This window comes from Psammomys obesus, unplaced genomic scaffold (genome assembly GCF_907164565.1).
Source record: "Psammomys obesus unplaced genomic scaffold, mPsaObe1.curated_primary_1811, whole genome shotgun sequence".
Taxonomy (NCBI): Eukaryota; Metazoa; Chordata; class Mammalia; order Rodentia; family Muridae; genus Psammomys; species Psammomys obesus.
The window spans coordinates 44,828,630-44,844,293 of record NW_026585895.1 but is presented as its reverse complement, the minus strand read 5'-3'; the positions used below and the strand labels follow the sequence as shown (position 1 = coordinate 44,844,293).

Here is a 15,664-nt window from a genome sequence, read left to right as displayed (position 1 = left end):
AAAGAAAGAAAGAAAGAAAGAAAGAAAGAAAGAAAGAAAGAAAGAAAGAAAAAAGTAAGAAAAACACAAAACAGAAAACAAAACAAAACTGCTTCAGGCCCAAGCCTTGGCAGCTGCCTGGAGGCCAACAGCAATCCCACAGAGGGAACAGAGGAAGATCACCAAACTTAATTCGGCTGGAGTCCACCAAAGTCAACTCCACCAGGGGCCTATTTCAAATGTGGCCAGGAAGGCTACTGGTCCCTGGCGGCTGCCCCAACCCTCAACAAACCACTTGGCCATGCCCTACTTGCCAATGGCCAGGCCAATGGAAGTTGAAGTGCCTCATTGTGGGTTTGTCCTCTGTGCCATGCCTCGGAGCTCCAGCCCTACCAGCACAGGCACCTCAAATCCTTCCGGCCTTTGAGATCCTTGGCCTAGCAGAGAACTGATGGTGCTCCCATCACCCTTGCCAAGCCCAGGGTATCACTCCAGGTAGCAGGTAAGTCTGTCACCTTCCAGGTGGACATGGGAGCTACTTCCTCTGTTTTGACCTTTCACTCGGGTCTCACTGTCCCATCACCAATTTCTGTTCTGTTGTTCTAAGACTCTGCTGCTCCCCTGCATTCTTGCCAGATGATTCTTCTCCTATTCTCTTCTGGTCATGCCCATCTGCCTGATGCCTTTACTTGGCTTTGATATCCTCAGTCACTTTGAGTCAGCTTGCATGGACAGGTCTCCCTTAGGGCTTTTGGGATAGTCCACATTTCTTTGGCCGAGCCTTGGCCTGGGACCTCTCCACCTTTGACCTTAATTCTGGTACACTTTCCCAATACATAGTTGACTTCTTTCTTCACAGCCACTCTGTCCCAGGGGGACAACTCTTTATTTCAAAGTTATCTTGGCTCCCAGAGATACTCCATTTCCCATCTAAGGCTCAACGATTTCCCACTGTCATATACTCTGACATTCAACTTAGCCAGGGCTGTAAGACCCTCACCTCCAAACAGGTGCACACTCTGAGGGACCTACAGACCCGAACTGCGGCAGATCAGCTTCTTTCACTTTTCATTGGTTATTCCTGGAAAACTCCCAGGTCATCTTGGCCCCTAACCCTGCTCTAAACCCAGCAACTCTTCCTCCTGTTTCATCCTCCTCTGACACCCCTTCCACTCCTGCCTAGAGGCTGTGGAAGCCCAACATTCACCTTGACCCAGCCCCTTCAGACTAACCTTTCACATTTTCACAACTCACTGTTTTTGTGGATGGAAGTTCCCTTACAGATAACTCAGGAGCCCATCAGGAGGCAGATGCTGTGATCACCTCTGCTGAAATGATTGAGGCAAACAACCTCCCAATGGGAACCTCTTCATAAAAGGCTGAACTAGTTGCTCTAACCAGGGCACTTCATATTACCAAAGGACAACAAGTTAACAATCACACTGATTCAAAGTATGCCTTTCTAGTAACTTTGTCCTATGGAAGGAAAGAGGTTTCCTTACCAACAAGGGCACTCTGGCTGTCAATGGTCTCCTTATAGCCAAGCTCTTGGAGGCTCTCCAATTCCCAGCAGAGGTAGTCATAATTCACTGCTGGGGGCACCAGACCTCCACAGACCCAGTGGCTCTGGGTAATGCCAGAGCTCACTCAGTGGCTCAGGGTTTGGCCTCCAGCTCCTCCAGACCCTCAGGGCACATCCTCTTCCTGACATTCTCCTACAAACCTCAGTACCAGTCAGAGGAAAGAGACAAATTCCTTGGCAAGGGGGCCATACAGGCAAAGACGGATGGCTTTATCTAAATAACAGCTTTATGCTTCCCAAGAAGCAGGCTCCTTCCATCACCTCTGACATTCACTGGAGCCTACACATCGGCCCTAAGGCCCTCTTCCAATTTTTAGAGCTCCTTTTCAATCCCACTGACCTCTGGGCCCATATTTCAAGGGTCCACACTTCCTGTCAGGCATGTGTCAAGACCAACCCACAGGGGCCTCTCCAGAAATGTTATCCTCTACACCAGCTCCAAGGACAGTCCTTGATTTCATCCACATGCCCGCTCATAAAAAGCTTCGCTATCTCCTAACCTTGTTGACACCTTTACAGGGCCGACCAAGGCATTCTCCGCCTTCAGAGAAACAGTGGGCATGGTGGCCCAAACTCTGCTGGAACACATCATCCCCAAGTTCAGGATACCAGAGATCATCCAAACTGACGATGACCTGGCTTTCACCCCCAAAGTGGTTGAACTCATGTCTCAAACTCTCCACATCTACTGGAAACTAGACATTCCTCATTGTCCACAATCTTTGGGAAAGGTAGAGGTAGTCAACAGCCTCAGCAAACAACTCCCCAAGCTCTCCCTTGCACTCAGGTTGTCCTGGCCTTTCCTTCTCATTGCTCCCACCCACCGCCTTAGAAAGTTGTTTCTAAATCAACATCATACATCTTCAGTTCTATTTCTTACATCCCTCGTAGGAAATTAACATTATGTTATTACTCGTAGACTCTCAACACATTTCTCAGTGGAAACTTAGAAGACAATGATCTGTGATGCACTAAGATCTTAATGGCTGCCTTGTCGTTATTATTAACATTTTTTCTAAAAATATACTCTCTTATAATTCCTTCACTAGTAGTTGCTCCCCAAAGGGAGTCAAAGGCCGTGCAGTAATTATACCCTGGTTGCCTTTAATTTGGAGGTGAGGATGGTGGAACTGCTCCCCAGGTCCTGTCCAGGGTTTGACAAGTTAGAATTCATCTGATAATCAGGAGCTGTGAACAGAAGTCTGTGGATATGTCTATCTCGTTTGACAATTAGCCAATTAATCAGCCTATAACAAAGAGCATCTTGACAACTCCAGTTGTTCCACCATATTTTTGTGTCTTCTAGAAAGAAAGAAAACATCCTCCCTCCACTCTATAGCTGAAGATATCCTTGCTCATCGTCATCAGAGCAGGATGTAGAATTCACATTAAAGTGGGGCTAGTATGCTGGGATGTGTTCTCCAGTATGGCTTGATGCTCTTGACCTTAACGTGATTCTTTGAGGACGTTGCCTTGAAGATAGAAACCACTCTCTGTTCTAAGCAGCAAGGAAGGGACATGTCAACAGGAAGGGCAGAGAGGCTGTGAGAGAACTTGTGTCTTTTAGCTCACATGTTTATCATAATGAGCACTTTACATATGGAGACAGGCAAGAGAGAATTGTAACTGTGAAAAATAGAAGTCAACTGAGTTCCTTGAATCAAAACCTTAACACAACGGAATGAGAAATATGGCCAATTTTACCAGTAGTCAGGATGATAGAATAACAATAGCTTATTTAAAAGGACTCAGTTATTATACTACTTTGGGGAATTAAACCCCATATAAAATGTCCTGAGGACAGGGCTAGCAAATCTTTTTTTTTTTTTCTGTGAGATTGTATTTTTTTCCCTTTTTTTATTATTAGTTACATTTTATTAACTCTGTATCCCAGCTGTATCCTGCTCCCTCATTCCCTCCTAAAACCAACCTCCCTCCCTCCCTCATCTCCTCCCTGCCCCTTTCCAAGTCCACTGATTGGGGAGGACCTCCTCCCCTTTGCAGTTTGTTTTTAGCTAAATAAAAATCAACCTTATTATCTATCTATCTATCTATCTATCTATCTATCTATCTATCTATCTATCTACCTATCATTTATTTGAGACACGTTTCTCTATGCAGCCTTGGCTGTCCTGGAACTTGCTTTGTAGGCCTGGCTGGTCTCAGCCTCATAGTGATCTGCCTGCCCCTGCCTCCTGAGTTCTGGGATGAGAGGCTTGTTCCACCACTGCCTGGTAAAACCAAACTTTAAGAAGAAACTCATTTGTGTAATATTCTTATTGACAGCGTAGAGTATTTTATGTAAAAATGTGAAACTTGCCTTCAGTTTTTTAAATCCTTGAAATACATGGTGCTGGGTTTTTTTTTTTTTCCATTAGTATAAATCTCATTTTTATTTTATTTTACTTTTTTTATATTTAGTTTGACTTTTTTTTAACTTTTATTAATTACACTTTATTCATTTTGTATCCCCCCATAAGCCCCTCCTTCCTCCCCTCCCGGTCCCACCCTCCCCTCCTTTCTGCATGCATGTCCCTCCCCAAGTCCACTGATAGGGGAGGTCCTCCTCTCCTTCTTTCTGATCTTAGTCTATCAGTTCTTATCAGAAGTGGCTGCATTGTCAGGGTTCTAGGTTATCTCCACGGATAGTCCTTGGTTGGAGTATGAGTTTCTGGGAAGTTCCCTGTGTTCAAATTTTCTTGTTCTGTTGTTCTCCTTGTGGAGTTCCTGTCCTCTCCAGCTCTTACTATTTCCCACTTCTTACATAAAATTCCATTCACTCTGCCCATCAGTTGGCCATCAGGTTCATCATCTGCTTTGACAGTCTGCACGGCAGAGGCTTTCAGGGGCCCTCTGTGGAAAGTTCCGAGGTTGTTTCCTGTTTTCTTCTTCTGGCTTTCAGAGGCCCTCTGTAACAGGTTCCTAGGTTGTTTCCTGTTTTCTTTTTCTTCTGATGTCTATCCTCTCTGTCTTTCAGGATGGGGATTGAGCATTTTTAGTTAGGGTCCTCTCTTTTGCTTAGTTTGTTTAGATGTACAGATTTTAATGGGTTTTTTTCTATGTTGTATGTTTATATGAGTGAGTATATACCATGTGTGTCTTTTTGCTTCCGGGACAACTCACTCAGGATGATCCTTTCCAGGTCCCACCATTTACCTGCAAATTTCATGATTTCCTTATTTTTCATTGCTCAGTAATACTCCATTGTATAGATGTACCACAGTTTCTGCATCCATTCTTCATTTGAGGGGCATCTGGGTTGTTTCCAGCTTCTGGCTATTACAAATAAAGCTGCTACAAACATGGTTGAGCAAATGTCCTTTTTGTGTACTTGAGCCTGTTTTGGGTATATGCCTAGGAGTGGTATGGCTGGATCTTGAGGAAGCGCTATTCCTAGTTGTCTGAGAAAGGCGCCAGATTGATTTCCAGAGTGGTTGTACAAGTTTACATTCCCACCAGCAGTGGATAAGGGTTCCCCTTTCTCTACAACCTCTCCAGCATGTGTTGTCACTTGAGTTTTTGATCTTGGCCATTCTGATGGGTGTAAGGTGAAATCTCAGGGTTGTTTTGATTTGCATTTCCCTAATGGCTAATGAGGTTGAGCATTTCTTTAAGTGCTTCTCTGCTATTCGATATTCCTCTACAGAGAATTCTCTCTTTAGCTCTGTTCCCCATTTTTTTAAGTGGATTACTTGGTTTGCTGCTTTTCAGCTTCTTTAGTTCTTTATATATACTGGATATGAGTCCTCTGTCACATAGAGGGTTGGTGAAGATTCTTTCCCAATCTGTAGGCAGTCGCTTTGTTTTGATGACGGTGTCCTTTGCTTTACAGAAGCTTTTCAGTTTCATGAGGTCCCATTTATTGATTGTTGCTCTTAGAGCCTGTGCTGTTGGTGTTCTGTTCAGGAAGTTTTCTCCTGTACCAATGAGTTCTAGGGTATTCTCCACTTTTTTTTCTAGCCGATTTAATGTGTCTGGTTTTATGTTGAGGTCTTTGATCCACTTGGACTTCAGTTTTGTGCAGGGTGATAAGTATGGATCTATTTTCATTTTTCTACATGTAGACATCCAGTTGGACCAGCACCATTTGTTGAAGATGCTATCTTTTTTCCATTGTATGGTTTTGGCATCTTTGTCAAAAATCAGGTGTCCATAGTGTGTGGGTTTATTTCTGGGTCTTCTGTTCGATTCCATTGATCCACCATTCTGTTTCTATGCCAGTGCCATGCAGTTTTTATAACTGTTGCTCTATAATACAGCTTGAGATCAGGGATGGAGATACCTCCAGAAGATCTTTTATTGTAGAGGATTGTTTTTAGCAATTCTCAGTTGCTTGTTATTCCATACGGAGTTGAGAATTTTTCTTTCCAGGTCTGTAAAGAATTGTGTTGGCAATTTGATGGGAATTGCATTAAATCTGTAGATTGCTTTTGGTAAGATGGCCATTTTTACTATGTTAATCCTGCCAAGCCATGAGCATGGGAGATCTTTCCATCTTCTCATATCTTCTTCTAATTCTTTCTTCAGAGACTTGAAATTTTTTTCATACAAGTCTTTGACTTCCTTGGTTAGGGTTACACCAAGGTACTTTATGTCATTTGTGGCTATTGTGAAGGATATTGTTTCTCTAATTTCTTTCTCAGCCCTTTTGTCTTTTGTATACAGGAGTGCTACTGATTTTTTTGAGTTAATTTTGTATCCGGCCACTTTGCTGAAGGTGTTTACTAGCTGTAGGAGTTCCCTGGTAGAGTTTTTGGGGTCACTCATGTATACTATCATATAATCTGCAAATAGTGATAATTTGACTTCTTCCTTTCCCATCTGTATCCCCTTGATCTCCTTCAACTGTCTTATTGCTCTAGCAAGGACTTCCAGCACTATGTTGAAGAGATATGGAGAGAGTGGGCAGCCTTGTCTTGTCCCTGATTTCAGTGGGATTGCTTTAAGTTTCTCTCCGTTCAGTTTGATGTTGGCTATAGGCTTGCTGTATATTGCCTTTACTATGTTTAGATATGTGCCTTGTATCCCTGATCTCTCCAATACTTTAAACATGAATGGATCTTGGATTTTGTCAAATGCTTTTTCAGCATCTAGGGAGATTATCATGTGGTTTTTTTCTTTCAGTTTGTTAATATGGTGGATCACATTGATGGATTTCCGTATATTGAACCATCCCTGCATACCTGGGATGAAGCCTACTTGGTCATAGTGGATAATATCTTTGATGTGTTCTTGGATTCGGTTTGCAAGTATTTTGTTAAGTATTTTTGCATCAATGTTCATAAGGGAGATTGGCCTAAAATTCTCTATCTTTGTTGAGTCTTTGTGAGGTTTAGGTACCAAGGTGACTGTGGCTTCATAGAATGAGTTTGGTAATATTCCTTCTGTTTCTATTTTGTGGAATAGTTTGAAGAGAATTGGAGTTAGCTCTTCTTTGAAGGTCTGGTAGAATTCTGCGCTGAAGCCATCTGGTCCTGGGCTTTTTTTGGATGAGAGACTTTTGATGACTGCTTCTATTTCTTTGGGGAATATAGGGCTATTTAATTGATTTACCTGGTCCTGATTCAGCTTTGGTAAGTCAAATCGATCAAGAAAATTATCCATTTCATTTAGATTTTCAAATTTTGTGGCATATAGACTTTTGAAGTAAGTCCTAATGATTGTTTAGATTTCCTCAGTGTCTATAGTTATGTCCCCCTTTTCATTTCTGATTTTGTTGATTTGGGTGGTGTCTCTCTGCCTTTAGTTAGCTTGGCTAAGGGTTTGTCGATCTTGTTGATTTTCTCAAAGAACTAGCTCTTGGTTTCATTGATTCTTTGAATTGTTTTATTTGTTTCTAATTGATTGATTTCAGCCCTGAGTTTGATTATTTCCAGTCGTCTACTCCTTTTTGGTGTGTCTGCTTCTTCTTTTTCTAGAGTTTTTAAGTGGGCCATTAAGTTGCTTGAATGAGCTGTCTCGAATTTCTTCTTGAAGGCACTTAGTGCTATGAACTTTCCTCTTAGCACTGCTTTCATTGTGTCCCACAAGTTTGGGTATGTTGTGTCTTCATTTTCATTGAGTTCTAGGAAGACTTTAATTTCTTTCTTTATTTCTTCCCTGACCCAGCTGTGATTTAGTAACAAGTTGTTCAGTTTCCATGTGTGTGTAGGCTTTTTGCTATTTCTGTTGTTGTTGGAGTCCAGCTTTATTCCATGCTGATCAGACAAGATACAAGGAATTATTTCAATCTTCTTGTATCTGTTGAGGCTTGCTTTGTGACCAACTATATGGTCTATTTTGGAGAAGGTTCCATGAGGTGCTGAGAAGAAGGTAAATTCTTTTGTGTTTGGGTGTAAAGTTCTGTAAATGTCTGTGAGGTCCATTTGATTCATGACTTTTGTCAGAGATATTGTTTCTTTGTTTAATTTCTGTTTTGTTGACCTGTCCTTTGTTAAGAGTGGGGTGTTGAAGTCTCCTACTATTAATGTGTGGGGATCTATATGTGGTTTAAATTTTATCAATGTTTCTTTTACAAATATGGGTGCTCTTGTATTGGGGGCATAGATGTTCAGGATTGTGATGTCTTCTTGGTGGAATTTTCTCTTGATGTGTATGAAGTGTCCTTCCTCATCTCTTTTTATTAACTTTGGTTGAAAGTCTATTTTATCAGATATTAGAATGGCTACTCCTGCTTGTTTCTTGGGTCCATTTGCTTGGAAAGTCGTCTTCCAACTTTTACCCTCAGATAATGTCTATCTTTGTGCCTTAGGTGTGTTTCTTGTATGCAACAGATTGCTGGGTTTTGTTTACTTATCCATTCTGTTAATCTGTGTCTTTTTACTGGAGAGTTGAGTCCATTGATGTTGAGAGAGATTAATGACCAGTGGCTGTTAGATCCTTTGATTTTGATGTTGGCTGTGGTCATAAGGTTGTGTGCTTGGTTGCTTTTTGTTTTACTGTAGTAAGGTTAATTATTTCCTGTGTTTTCTTGACAGAAGCTAATTTTCTTGGGTTGTATTTTTCCTTCCAGTGTCTTCTGTAATGCTGGATTTGTGTGTAGGTATTGTTGAAATTTGTTTTTGTCATTGAATATCTTGTTTTCTCCGTCTATGAGGACTGAGAGTTTTGCAGGGTATAGTAGCCTGGGCTGACATTTGTGTTCTCTTAGGGTCTGCATGATATCTGTCCAGGCCCTTCTGGCTTTCATAGTCTCTGTTGAAAAGTCAGGTGTGATTCTAATGGGTTTGTCATTATATGTTACTTGGCCTTTTTCCCTTGCAGCTTTTAGTATTTTTTCTTTGTTCTGTATACTTACTGTTTTGATTATTATGTGGTGGAAGGATTTTCTTTTCTGGTCAAATTTGTTGGGTGTTCTGTAGGCCTCGTGTATTCTTATTGGCTTCTCCTTTAACTTGGGGAAATTTTCTTCAATGATTTTGTTGAAATTATTTTCTGGGCCTTGGAGAAGGGAGTCTTCTTTTTCCTCTATACCTATTATTCTTAGGTTTTGTCTTTTCATATTGTCTTGGATTTCTTGGACAGTCTGTGTCAGGAATTTTTTGGATTTAACATTTTCTTTGACAGATACATCGATTTCTTCCATTGCATCTTCTACACCTGAGATTCTTTCTTCCATCTCTTGTAGTCTGTTGGTTATGCTTACCTCTGTAGTTCATGTTTTCTTCCCTAAATTCTTCCTCTCCATTATTTCCTCCATTTGTGTTTTCTTTAATTTTTCCAGTTCTATCTTCAGGTCTTGAGTTGTTTTGTTTACTTCTTTCACCTGTCTGATTGTATTTTCCTCTTTTTCTTTTAGTTCCTTCAACTCTGTTTCTTTTACTTCTTTCAGTGATTTAATTATTTCTTCTCTGAAGGCCACAAACTCTTTGGCTGCATCTTCCTGTATTTCTTCATGGATGGCCCTAATCTGCTTGTCTTTAACTTCCTCCATTTCTTTACAGATAGCCATGATCTGTTTGGTTTTATCTTCCTCTAATTCTTTACGTATTTTATTTGTTTCCTCTATTAACCTCTTCATCAGCATAGATGTAAGGTCATCTTCTTGATTTTCTATTATGCTGCGTTGTCCAGGGCTGTTCGCCCCTGGATGGCTGGGTTCTAGAGATGCCATATTGCTCTGTCTTTTGTTGGTTGAGCTTTTATGCTGACCTCTCCCTATTGGGCTGTTTTATGTGTTGGCTGTTAGTTTCTGTGCTTCCTGGAGTCCTGAGGTAGGGAGAATCCCCTTGGCCGGAAGATGATTTTTCCTGAAGGAGTCCTCCTCTGCTTTTTGGTTATGGTCACTGTATGGCCAGTGTTTCTCAGGAATTGCCACTGCTCACCCCAGGTTTATAGCCCTGAGTAGTAGCTGTGGTCTTTGTTAGGCAGGGGGATCTCCTCTTACCCATAGAAGTTCTCAAGACAGCTGCCCCACTGCTGGGTTTCTCGTTATAAATTTAGTGAGCTGCTACTGTTGTTACAGTTTTCCAGGTACAGTCCTCTTGAAGAAGCTGCTGATTCCCTAGCTGTGGGGTTTTCTTCCAACAGGGAAACTCAGTCTGTTATCCTGGGGCACACAGTTCTGTCCGGGAAAGTGAGAGGAGTGTCCAGCAAGTCTCTGGGCCAGAGGCTGAGTTCTCCACTCTGGGCCTGGAGAATGTGCACCTAGGTTGAGTTGGCACCTGGGGGCGCCGCTCTGGTCTGGAGGCTGGGTGCCTCACTCTGGACCAGAAGCTGTGTGTCCCTGTCTGGGATGGCAGCTGCAGGCACTGCTCTGGTCCAGACGCTGTGGGTGCAGCCCTGTTGAAGGACCAAGGATTCCCACAATTTTGTCAGTCTAGCTAGGGATAACTGGTTGATCCTTGGCACAGTATCTGAGGGCTGCTGTAATGGCTCTCTGGCTTTTGTAGGTCTGAGGATGCAGCTGTGTGCCCCAGTGCCCTAGGGGTACTCAATAATGGCAGCTGAGCACAGCGCTCCTGCCTGCATTAGAAAGCTAGAGCCTAGAGTCTGTGTGAATCCAGAAAGTCTTTTGGTGCTGGGTGTCCTGAGCGTTAGACCTGATGATCCCCCCCACTGGGGGTTTCCTCCTGCCAGAGACACCCAGTCCTTGCTTTGGGGACTGCTGTTCTGTCTGGGGTGACGAGTAGAACCCACAGGCACAGACACCCGCCCATGGCTCCGCCTTTCTGGCCTTTGGGAGCCTGGGCGTCTGCCTAAACTGGATAATTTTCCCGAGACCTTTTTGGGGTGGGGGTGTCAGCTGAGTGCTCTGAGATCAGACCAGCCGTCCCTCCCTGTGGGTTTGCACCTGACAGTGAAATGCAGTCTCTGGTGTCCTGGTGCCCTGGTGCCCACAGTTCTATCTGAGGTGGTGAATCAGGCGCACAGGAAGGGCTCTGTGCAGGTGCCTGGGTCCCCAGCTCTGGCTCCGGGCTGGCTCCTGGGATGCCTGCAGAACCCGAGTCTTTTCCAGGGGATGTCTGGGTGACCTAAGGTCGGTCCCAATCATTTCCTGCTCCATGGGGTTATCTCTTGACTGGAAAATCCAGTCTGTGGTGTTGTGGGCCCACAGTTCAGTCTGAGACAGTGACCAGGTCACACTGGCGTATAGCTCTGGGCTGGCGACCAAGCGCCTGGCGGAACCAGAATTTCTTCCGCAGTTTAGCCGGGTGAGTTAAAGCTGATTGAATCCCCCACCGTGGGGTATCCTCTCACCTGTGAAACACAATCACTTGTGTTTTATGGCCTCGAGTTCTGATTGCTGGTCACTGTGCCAATCCTGCCGTACTGCTGCTCAGAATGAGAGTCCTCCCGGCGCCGCCATCTTGCCCCGCCCGCTGGTTTGTTTTTAATGTAACATGAGATCAAAACTCAGTGTAATATCTTCTCACACCAATTATGAAGCACTTATAATAGTTTGTCTTTTCTCCCCTGTTTTGCAATCTAATGGCATCATGAATTTACAGGAATAAATGTTATTTCTTATGTAGATACATATTTAATGCTTTCATTAAAAGACATGCACCGATGGGTGGTGGGGGTGCACACCATGAATCCCAGCACTCAGGGAGGCAGAGGCAGGCAGGTCTCTGTGAGTTTGAGGCCAGCCTGGTCTACAGAGTGAGTTTCAGGACAGCCAAGGCTAAACACAGAGAAAACCTGTCTCAAAAAAAAGCACTATCAGACTACCTGTTTAGATGCTATGGATTAATGTCTTACTTTGTGGGAAGACAAATATAATTGAATAATATGCTGTGTTTCAAGTTCTTCACCCACTGGTATAAAACCATTAAAGTAAGTTTTGTATTCAACAAATGTCATGCAAAAAGTACTTAAAAGATGCATCATCTATAAATATAATTACATATTTATTTCCATAAATATATAGAATAAGTAAACTTTTCTTCATCTAAGTTACTGAATTAGGTTTGTTCATTGTTATGAAGCCACTCTGTATTATTTTCTCTTATAGTAACATTTCCTCAACTGTGGAATACTGTGGAATCTTTATAGGAAACTCCACCCCCCCCAATCCAAGCATTTCTGAGGTGGCAAATGTTAATTAGATCATTTTCTGTTTATATTATGGAATAATGTGGAGCAAGAAAAAAATAAGTTAGTGATATATACAACAGTTGTCTTTGTTGTTAGGGCTTCTGTTGCTGTGATGAGACATCATGACTATGGCAACTCTTATAAAGGAAAACATTTAATTGGGGCTGGCTTACAGGTTTAGAGGTTTAGCCCATTATCATCACGGCAGGAAACATGGCAGCATGCAGGTAGACATGGTGCTAGAGAAACAGCAGAGAATTTTACATCTGGTTTGGTAGACAGCAGAAAGAGAGAGACACTGGGCCTGGCTTTGAGCATTTGAAACCTCAAAGCTCACCCTCAGTGATACACTTCCTTCAACAAAGCTACAATAATGCTACATTTCAACAATGCTACATCTCCTAATCCCTATCAAGTATTCAAGTCTATGAGCCTATCCAGGTCATTCTTATTCAAACCACCACAATAATACAGATTAATTTTTTTCAGATTGTTAAATTACATTCAACTAGAAAGTGTTTGGTTACTTCCGTAACATTTGTGACAGGATTTCACGAGAGGGCAGTCTAGTTGTTATTGTAGTTTATAGGGTTCACAAATGGGTAAAACTGAAGATTTCTTTTCTTTCTGTAGCATGCACAGAGTCTTCCAGAACTGTGAAAGCTGGTATGATGATGAAGCATGAAAAAAGCTTCCAACTGAGTGACAGCTTGGTTTTTTGATGTTCCTTGACCCAAGTACATGGCCTTCAGCAATAGGGTCTTACCGACAGCAATGGCAGTAGCCTTTGAAGTTTATAGATTTATAGGACTTCACAAGCCAAGAACTCTACAAGAGGCAATTTATTGTGATTATTAGCAAAAAAAAAGAAGTGTTTACACCAGAAGACTAAAAACTCATCAAAGAAAATATTCTGATGATGCAACTCAAGGAATGAGAAGAGCAAGAACAAACCAAATCCCAAATTAGTAGAAAGAGAAGAATTTAGCATCAATTGAGCAGAAATAAGTGAAATAGACACTGCAAAGAAAATATAAAACATGAAGATGAAAATTGTGGTTTTAAGGGTTTAAACATATGTGACGAACATTTTGGTAGAATAATTCCTAAGGAAGAGAGACGATGAAGAAGTGAAATCAGAGATGGAAAAGGAGACTTTTAAAATAATACTGTAGAATTAAGAAGACTATCAGAAAACATTATGAACAACTTGTCAATCAGAAAACCTAAAAGAAACGGATGAATTTAGGACAATCTTTTTGTGTGTGTCCTGACTTGTTGTATATGCAAAATGAGTGTACTTTGTTATTAAATAATAAGATATTTTTGGGTCAAGATATAGACAAGTCTAAGAAGGATCAAATAAACCTGGTTTAGAGGAGAAGGTAAAAACCCAGGTATCTCAAAGTAGCAGCATCAATTGTTAATTCACAGACTCACCAACTTAAACACTTCACGAATGTAGGGAAAGAGGGAGGTGCGATGAAAAATTTCAGTCTGAGAACAACATTACATCAGCTCTAGGCAGGTCAAATGTAAGCATTTTCTTCAAGGCAAAAGATGATCTGCTATGACTATAGTTCATACAGCATATTCACAGTCTAAGTCTTTAAACGATTGTTATTCAAATATCAGTTCAAAGGGCAAGGGGATCCAACATCCTTTTCCTGCCTTCATGATCACCAGACACACACACTGTGCACAGACATTCTTGCAGGCGAATCACTCATGTACATAAAACAAAATTTAGAAAATCATCTTAAACTATATCAATAATATTCATAATATTTACAGGTCTTTATCTGGAAACGTAAGTACACATTATTAATTTTCTACCAGGCATTAAAGAAATGAAGTTGGGGTTGCATGGTATAGATTTTGGATCGGTTTTCTCAGGGCTGAATCTGAAAACACATGAAATGCTTATTTAATAGTGTTATGAGAAATGTACAATGAAATACAACCCGGATCAGTCTTGGGCAAGAGAATGATATTTTATAGAAATATTTATTTTTTTCCAGGGTCATGATGAGCTATAGTTTTCTTTACTTTTAAAAATTAGACCATGAAGGCACAGTGTTCATAGTGCTTTCGGAATAACCTGGGGGTTAGGAGGCTGGTGAGACCGTTCAGCAGTTAAGAGCACGTTCTGTTCTTGCAGAGGATCTGAGTTCAATTCCAGCACCACATCAGAGAGCACACACCTGCTGGTCTCAGGGACCTGACACCCACTTCCGGCTTTTGTGGGCACCTGCGCTCATAGGCACGCAACCCTCCCCCACATTTAATAAAGACACGAAGTTTCAAAAATAGGTAACGTGGGTTCAAAAGCTGCTTTAGTTACTACACTCTACAGCTTACTTTATTCCACAATACAACTCGGGACCACATTTTCCCAACGCAAATTCAGAAGGTAACAAACTTTTGGGACTGCCAATTTCCTAATGGCCACCTTGTGGTTATTATTGTTGTTCATCAAAGATGAACTCCCTTACGCCTGCTTCAGTAAGAGATTTCTTCCCTGGGGAGCCAGGGAAAACACAGTCATTACAGCTTGTTTGTCTCTAGTTGGAAGCTGAGGGTGGTGGCATTGCTTCTCGCGTCTTCTCCGTTGTTCAAGCTAACATCACTCACTATATTAGGAAGTGCAAATGTGATGGTATGGCATAACCACCCTGTCTGGGTTTGATTATAAACCTGCTCAAACACGGTGGAACCCTGAGCCTCCTAGAGACTACCCATTTCACTGTGCTCTTCGCCTTTAAGGGAGAAATGGGAGAATCAGCGGGCACCTTGTGGATGAAGGTAAGTGTGTTCAGTAAGGGCAGGTACAGTCTTTACATGACAGTGCTATAATTGTGTTTGGATGTGCCGATGGGAGTGTGTCTGGCATGTACTACTGGTCTCTGACATTTCCTCCTCCAAAAACCAGAGCATGGCAGTTACTTCTATTGAAAATAGCTCATCTTGAACCTGAATGCACTAAAAACTTGGGAGTGTAGAGCACATCAAAACTCTACATGCAGTAATTTCTCGCACACTGATCTTTGTGTCTACTTCTTCAGAGGATGGCAGGAAAGCTTTGTCTTGTTTGCCTTTAGCCCTTGCAGTCTGACCATAAAACAGGTATTTTGTACCTAACTCCTGTAGCAACATTGTATTCAGATCCCTGCCCTCAGCCCTCCCTAATTGTAATTCAATCGCTACTATTAAATAGTAAAGTAGCTAAAATATTTTGTTACTTCTTATTTAAGTCTCTTTCATTGTTTGTTCATTTGTTTGTTTGTTTTGTTGTTTCTCTGTGTAGCCCTGGCTGTCCTGGAACTCTCTTTGTAGACCAGGCTGGCCTCAAATTCAGAAATCTGCCTGCCTCTGCCTCCTAAGTGCTGGGATTAAAGGTGTGTACACTCCACTCTTAAATCACCCCCTTTTTTTTAAAAAAAAATTGAAACATTTTGAGGACTTCATATACCAGTAATACATTTAACACTGTTTCTATTTTTCTACATATGTATATATGTGTATATATATATATATATATATATATATATATATATATATATA

At 41.7% G+C, this 15,664-nt stretch overlaps 1 protein-coding gene across 1 annotated transcript in view; it reads left to right on the top strand.

Moving 5' to 3' along the window:
- Nucleotides 1-2,121: 2,121 nt before the first annotated feature.
- The window catches only part of LOC129671114 (olfactory receptor 50-like), a 15,939-nt gene continuing 2,396 nt past the window's right edge, over nt 2,122-15,664 (top strand). The window contains exons 1-2 of the mRNA XM_055599736.1: nt 2,122-2,292; nt 14,867-14,905. Coding sequence (XP_055455711.1) covers nt 2,122-2,292; nt 14,867-14,905 — 210 coding nt within the window. The remainder of the gene's footprint in view (nt 2,293-14,866; nt 14,906-15,664) is intronic.